General features: G+C 37.9%; 1 protein-coding gene across 1 annotated transcript in view; it reads left to right on the top strand.

Annotated features, from left to right (window-relative positions):
* Positions 1-3,702: 3,702 nt before the first annotated feature.
* The window catches only part of VAV1 (vav guanine nucleotide exchange factor 1), a 68,301-nt gene continuing 63,840 nt past the window's right edge, over positions 3,703-8,163 (top strand). The window contains exons 1-2 of the mRNA XM_034434456.2: positions 3,703-3,842; positions 6,816-7,352. Coding sequence (XP_034290347.1) covers positions 7,149-7,352 — 204 coding nt within the window. The 5' untranslated portion in view covers positions 3,703-3,842; positions 6,816-7,148. The remainder of the gene's footprint in view (positions 3,843-6,815; positions 7,353-8,163) is intronic.

The raw sequence follows: 8,163 nt of genomic DNA, 5'->3' as shown, positions 1-8,163 counted from the left end.
ATACTACATCCAGGTCTGGCCACAATTTGATTCTGTAGTTGACTAAGAGACATGGCTCTTTCTCCAAATTGTAATTTCACTACTCCATTATTTATTAACACTCAGGCATTGCTTTACCCATTACACTAATCCATGGTAAGGTTAATTTAGACCTGTCTTACTGAGCTGTGTGAAGCAGTTATAGCAGAACCTCCGAGCTTGTAAAGTGTAAGAGTTGTTATTCTCCTAGTAACAGTCATATCTGCTTTGGGGTAATAGCCTTGTAGTTCTCCCTGCTGCCACCCATCTTCTGGGGGTGCCTTACTTATCATCTTCCCCCACCCCTAATGTATGAGAAAGAAAAAGCCTTTCATAATCTGTGCTGCTCTTCCAGTGACTAAAAGGTCAAAAATACAAAAGTTGAAATAATTTAGTTGTATTTTAAAATGTGTGACTAGAGATTTTGTCACTTCTCTTCTTTATTAGAAATACAATTTCAACAGCAGTAAACAAAATTTCAACAGCAGTAAACAAAACCAAACTTTATTACTGAACAAGAAAGAGAGAGAGAAAATATACCCTTCCCCTCTTTAATGTTAAGCCTTAAAAGGCAAGCTTCTTTCCTTGTAGAAAAGGACTTATGGGGCTATCTGGATCAGGATCAGTTAACCAAATAGAAAATCCAAATGCAAAAGAAATGTTCTAGTGTACAACAGGGGGTACTACTCTGCTACAAATAAAAAGTCATCTATAAAGAGGAATGGTATACACATTGTGCAAATCATAAGAAAATTATAAATGTAATCAATATCTTCTTGTATACAGCCTGAAGTCTGATTCAAGGCTGACCCAAAACCCAGTGTTATAGTGTATACGTAGAAATGTTTGTACATAGAAATAAGGCTATCAAACTTGATTTAGCACAATCACTATAAATCCGAAACAAAAGAACTAATGCAACTTTTCATTAGAATAGTTGCCCCTTCATTTGACTGTAGCAGACTTTCTGAAACTAGAAAATCCTCCCTGCCTTCTTTTCAGATTTCCCTCTTTTCTGGAAATTCTAGTCTTTAATCTGAGACTGTGGGAAAATGTTAGCCACACATCCCGGCTTCATCTTTGCCCTCTCTCTATTCCTTCACTTCTGCTTTTGCCTTTTGGAAGACAAGCAAATTTTCTCTTCATAGAATAAAGGAAAGAGGCAGTGTATTTCTCATAACAAAGAGCCTTATGGAAATGTAGATTCTAAGTCTACGGTCGATACATGCCAATGTTTATTAGGAATATCTGAGTTCTGCCAGTTGGCAAGACAACAACGTTCACAGTATCAACTGATTATGTTTAATCCATCAAACCATAATCATGCAAATCATGACTAGCAAGGCCTATGCATTAGTTGCTTTTCTTCCAGTCCCCTGAGGTCTGTCTTCAAGCCAAATCTATTGTCTGATTAGCTTTTTCATTTATTCTATGCAGGGTTTTGTTTTGTTTACATTAAACACAAGGTTCAAAAAACAGGGTATTTCTGTTTCTGTATATATTTGACAATTGTAAATACATCTTTAAGCACACAAGCACACTGTTCCATAAATATTTAGCCAAAGAATCCTCATCAAGGAGCCATATTGTTTTGTCATACTGTCCCCTTTGCATAGAATTACACAATTCACTTCTATTAATGTGGTTGTGTGATTGATGGGGCCGTTTGACTGTTAAAACAAGGAAGTTCTAAATCTGTCCTTTAAAAAATCCATTAATATTGTCCAAAAAATGCTGACAAAGAACAAAGGACCCAAAAAAAGGAGGAAGCACCCTTTAAAGAATTTCAGCAGAGGGACGTTGTTGCAGAAGTACTGTGTGATCCAATTTCCATCATGTAAGAACTGCTTTGAGCAAGCTAATCACGTGAATAATGAACAAATACCCCTAAACATACTGTAGACATGTGCAAGACATCTATGGGCAGTTATGTTATTTGGATTCTTGATGTTTAGGAATGTGTTTCTCAGATGACTAGGTTCTTGGACAAGATCTTCAGGGATTTAAATACTCAAAAAGTACTCTGTTAGTAATTCAGGAGGGCAGATGAAATGATCCCACTTTGTAGTTTGTCCTTGTTGAAGATTGAGAGTGATAGACAAAATAATTGTAGTTTTATGTTTTCAAAAATGAACAAACATACAATGTCTACTTGAATTAGGGTTATACTATCAAGTTTCAACTATTACAAATGATTAGTTCCTAGAACTATTGTCTTTTAAACTGTAAACCTGAAACAATTGCCAGTTCTGTAGCAATAGCTTGACCTCAGACAATGAGCAAGCATTCTGATCCATACTAAAAACAAATTGTATTGGCAATACTTTCAGACCAATCCTTTTGGCAAATTTGCTTCTTATATCTTTATTTGGCAGCACTAAAACATTGGCAGGCAAACACTAATGTGGTCCCTTCTAAAAAGATCTTTTATGGCAACTTAATATTATTTAGCTTTTTCAGATATTAGTGTTTTTTTCTTTCTTCTCCTGACATGTTTTTTTTTTCTTTTTGGCCATATACATAATCCATGATGCTTCCTCATTGACATAACTAACAAGGATGACTAGGAGGCTGGAGGCTAAAAAATACAAAGAACAGTTTCAAGAATTGGCTTTGTCTAGTCTAGTGAAAAGAAGAACTATGGGTGACATGATAGCAGTGTTCCAATATTTGAGGGGCTATCACAAAGAAGAAGGGATCAGCTTGTTTTCCAAAGCACCAGAAGGCAAGAAAAAGAAACAATGGACTAATCAAGGAGAGAAACAACCTAGAAGTAAGGAGAAATTTCTAACAGTGAGAACAATTAACCAATGGAACCGTTTGCCTTCAGAGGTTGTGGGTGCTCCATCACTGGAAGCTTTAAAAAGATTGGACTGTCTGGAATGGTATAGGATCTCCTGCTTGAGCAGGGTTTGGACTAAAAGATCTCCAAGGTCCCTTCCAACTCTGTTATTCTGAGAGAGTCACTAGCATGATCTGCCCATATCTTGGCCAGATTAGGCTGTTGCAGTATTGCAGGCACTTTTCCTCCCTTCCAGTTGCAGGCACTGTCTTCCATGGACATTTTAACTAAACTGCAGGAGAGGCCAGACCAAAGTCAAATCCCTCATGTCTGCCCATGAAGATTCATTCAGAAGGACACAAATTTGATCTAACTAGGACCAGAGTTGTAACCCAGGTGAAATCAAGGAGAGAAAGATTATCTAAACAAACAACACTAATTTACATCACACAGATGGTACTTAAAACCAAAGACCATGCCAGCCAATCAAACAGTTTGAAGTCAGACCATGACTCAGAAGTAGCCAAACAAGCAATATGCACACTAATTTGCGTCACATAAAAAGGTATTTAAAGGCCAGTGCTCTGACAGAAGAGCACAATTCAAAGTGCACTGATGATGTCTCCTCGAATGGTGATGAAACACTTGCAACCAAATTGCCAAGCTCAGAGATCAGACCAACGGCCCAACTACCACCCAAGCTACATACATTCAATTACATTTTAAAATATTTATGTACTATTGAGTTCATTTTTACATCTCTATTATTTCTTATTCAAGGTGTGGTTTCCCCACAATTTTACTAATCTGTTGCTCCTTTTTCCTTTCATGTGCCTTTTGAACATTTGCAACCTGCCAGAAGATGAGGGAGCATAATGGCGGCAGACCAGTTTTCCTTTCCAGTTTTTTGCCATGTACCAGATGGCAGCTACTCTGCCACTTGGAGCCTGTTCTACCCAGATCCTTGATGCAGAAGACTGAAAAGCCTGGTTTCTACAAGAAAGAACAGATTCATCTCATCAGACTTCAGAAAAAAGAAGAGGTTAGCAACACAGTAAATGGAGTTAAAGCAGCCGAATGGTAGCTGAATGGAATTCTTGCATTTCCTCAGTGAGGTCAAGTTTACTCAGCCATGCCAATATGTAAATGTGATAATCCCAGACTACTTGAATATTTGCATTTCAAAACTATCACAGTAAAAAAAGATTAGTAGTTTGATCCATTCTGCTAGTTCAGAATTATTTTGGACTTGTGTGGGTGGGTGGGGTTTTTTTTTTTTTTTTTTGGGGAAGTGTGGAGATGCTTCCTTACGATTTTGGGAAAGCCATCAAATAGGGGTCCAGGTATAATGATACTTTATACATTATTTTCTATTAATTTTATATAAATGTTAGCTGAGAAGAAAGAGCACCAAGTACATGAGACAATTTGGCAAGCTTGGAAAGGGTCTATCTGGTTAGTTAATACTGTTAGTACTGCCTCCAGACTATCAACTCCAAGAAAATACAGCGCAAACATAAACTTTTTTTAAAAACAGAATCACCTTCATATTCAGTATGCTTTTCTGTGGAATATTCTTCAAAATTCTTTCCCTAAATACTCAAAGATACTGATTCTGAAAATCAGGGTTAGACTTAGTCATTGTCTGGATGGGAAATCACCAGAAAGCTCAGAGCTAAGGGTACACTAGGAACTGAAGAAGCATCTCAGAACACATGAGAACCCACCCACTTCCTTGCTGTTGCCAACAAAATGACTTGAATGTCATTAAGAGTTGAGAATAATTTGAGGTTCTTTCTTTCTGAACAACATGGCTCAGTTGTCATAATCCAAACCCTGTACAGTATTCCACTGGTTTTTCCCCTCAGCATCCTGGAACATAGCTCAAAAACCATTTAGATCCAGTCTGAGGCTTTGTCTCCTTTACCGCCCATCTGTAGCAATTAGATTTAGAGAAAAAGTATGATTGAAACCAAGTTGCTATACAACAGGAGAGACTTTTACAGTAGTCAATATTCTCATTCCCCAAATAGCAATTAGTTTTAGAAATATAAATTGTATTGATATCAATCGAAGCTGTTTTTTCTAAGTTTCAATAGGCAGAGATTGGTGAGGGGAGCATGAGGATGGGCCAGGGTTTAAATGCATTTTATCTTGCTAACCAATATCCAACAACAATCTATATATTACTAAAACTCTCATGTTTGTGTGCAACCTTTAACTGGGTGAAATGGTGCTGTGTACGGGAACTATTTTTAAACCACAGCACTTCAAATGGGCTAACTTTTAGAATGTGTCCAAATATGGAACCCCGTGACTCCTATGAAATTGAAATTTGGCAAATTTCATACAACATTTTATGACATAAAAATTATCATAAAACATTTCATGACATAATGCAAAATGTTATAAAACCTTTCTTATGATCAACTCTGGATGTTTGACTGTGCTTTACAGTCCAACATAGGCTATTTTCAAGACAGATATCTGAATATCTCCCTGAATTTTTAAGAACTTTACAAGTACATTAGAATCTCTGCCAGTGCTGGACATTGAGGAATCTGGCAAGGAAATATCTCTGAAACGATGACCCAGTGGGTCATAAGTTTTCGGGCTTCAATTAAAAACAACACGGGAAAAATATTAACCAGTGTAATTTACAATGTATTTCCTGTGTTAAGTATTTAAACCAGTGACACTGAAGTCAGTCCAAAACATTATTATGTATTGAATAAGACAAATCTAAGATCTATTTACATTTTGGGGAATGGTATAAAGACCTCTTCCCACTTTCTGAGCAAAATAAGAACTTCTAATTATTTATTCCATTCATTTGTTAAGTTTACATATCAAATCAATTCATCACACACAGAATTTTATAAAGGATTTAATGATCACTTGTAACAGAGTGTTTCCAAACTTGGAAAGCTGCAGATGCCAAATGGATTAATGGATAAATCCTCGATTTATGTCCACAATTGAGACCAAAATTTCTGTTGCTAAGCAAGGCAGTTGTTAAGTGAGTCATGCCCTATTTTACAACCTTTTTTTTTTGCCATGATTGTTAAGTGAATCATGATGTTGTTAAATTAATCTGGGTTCCCCCATTGACTTTGCTTGTCAGAAGTTACCTAGGAAGGCTGCTCATGACCAAGAACCCCAAGGGCCCCAGAACACTGCAACCATTGTAAATACACTCCGGTTGCCAAGCACCTGAAGTCTGAGCATGTGATTATGGGGGTACGGCAACAGTCATAAGTGTGAGAACTGGTCATAAGTCACTTTTTTTCAGTGCCATCGTAACTTTGTACTGTCATTAAACAAATGGTTGTAAACCAAGGACTACCTGCATTACTGGTAGTAGCATTTGTCCAAATCACTATTACTGAAAGATTCTAAACAGATAATATTAGGTATTTAAAATGGAAAATGATATAAGGTAATCATTTTTGTCTACTAATTAACCCAAAATATAAATCCTGTCTTGCATCAACCATTTCCATATAATAGATTTTTAATTAATTCTAAGATCTAAATTACCCTATAATAACTATAATAACATGCCAGAATGGCATTTCCCAGAAATATGGTGGCATAATATAATCTTCCTAATAAAAGATAATATTTTACATTATTATATTTTTTCCCAACATTTTATCCCAACAGTCCAACTAACTAAAGATGTCCTAAGTGAATAGTCTATATTAGAGGAACCCAAGAAAGAGTTTCCACAGTGGGAATTCAAAGGTTCCCTGTTCAAAGGTTAGTATTAGCCAAGAGAGTCACAAAATGGTACAATTGAAGTGTTTCAATTTTGTGTTTATTGTTAAACTTTTTTTTTTTACAATTCATTGCTTCTTGTGGCTTTGCTTGGCTATTTCCTCTTTGCTGTTACTTTTATTTTATCTGACAAATTGAAGGATTTTTCTGAACAAAAGAAATTCAACAAAGTCTGCCTCAGACATGTTAAGAATCTGCCAGTAACATGTCTCTTCTTTATGTTGTGTCCCAGCAGTTATCAACCCAACACTTTTATGATGCTGCTATGAGAAAAAAGAGGCCTTGAATACCAGAGATATATGGCAAAGGGAGATTTTCCTGCAAAAAACCCTATTGCAATGATCTTCAAGGAGGAAGGACTGAGCTCATTTTTCTCCTTTTCAGCCCCTCCTTCTCAGGGGTGGGGTGAGGAAGCTCCCCAGCCCCCACCCTGGCCCTTGTCGTTGTGGTCTGATGTCAGTTGCAGAAGAGGAAGCTGGTGGCTTCTCATTGTCTTTCCCAGCTGCGAGGAAGGTAGTGGAAAGCAGCTCTTCCAGCAGCCGAAGCAGCCACTTGTGGGTGGCGGGAGATGGAACTGTGGAAGCAGTGCGCCCAATGGCTCATCCAGTGCCGGGTGTTGCCACCCAACCACAGAGTGACTTCGGAGGGGGCCCAGGTCTGTGATTTGGCCCAGGCCTTGCGTGATGGTGTCCTCCTCTGCCAGCTTCTCAACAATCTCATGCCTCAAGCAGTCAACCTTCGGGAAATCAATTTGCGCCCCCAAATGTCCCAGGTGAGTGAATGGGGGAAGGGAGAAGAGGTATCTGGATGGCAGACACACAGATTCATCAGTGTCGAGAAAGGGGGGCCAGAACCGAAGTTCACCAGAAACGTATCAAGTTCACAAAACCAGACTAATCACTGGGGCAACTGAGAAATGTGGTTAGGTGGAAGTAGGTGAATGTGTGATTGTGTAAACTTGTAATTTTGCCAACATATGCATATAAATGGGGTGAGATGGAAGTTCCAGGCAGCAAGAAAAGAATTATTGGATGATACAATTTGATATTGTGCAACCAGAATCAGTGAGCTGTGATACTTCCAGTGGAACGTGAGATAATATAGGGTACTGGGCATTAAGAGGATCTTGAGATTCTCTTGGCTTGTGCTTGTGACAATAATCCAGTAGCAAAATGGTTAATGTACATCTAAGGAAGTAATTGCAGTGTGTTCATATATGTGTGGGTGGGGAATATTGGTTTGCTCATAGCTATGTTTGAAGTAGTGACGGGGTGGAGTTACTAAGGTGCACAGCAGAGAACAGATGTGTAGATTTCACTTTGACTTTGTTGGTAAGATAGGAGGTGAGACTTGCTATTTGAAATGAGAAGGAAAATGTCTGCAAGTAGGAGGCCATACAAATGGAATGGAAAGAAACTCATTCAGTATATATATACTGTATATACATACATATATAGTTAAGTTTGCAAAAAAAAAAGTGGCATTTGGCCAGCCTTGGCTGATTCCTGCCCTTACTCCCAAATAAATTGGGTTAAATCTGATTGGTACTTGGATACGGACAATCAGGAAATTCCCCCACAGTG

Source organism: Pantherophis guttatus, chromosome 2, assembly GCF_059756535.1.
Source record: "Pantherophis guttatus breed Tessera chromosome 2, ASM5975653v1, whole genome shotgun sequence".
Lineage (NCBI taxonomy): Eukaryota > Metazoa > Chordata > Lepidosauria > Squamata > Colubridae > Pantherophis > Pantherophis guttatus.
The sequence above is the reverse complement of the archived record's forward strand: the minus strand, read 5'-3'. Positions and strand labels throughout refer to the sequence as shown.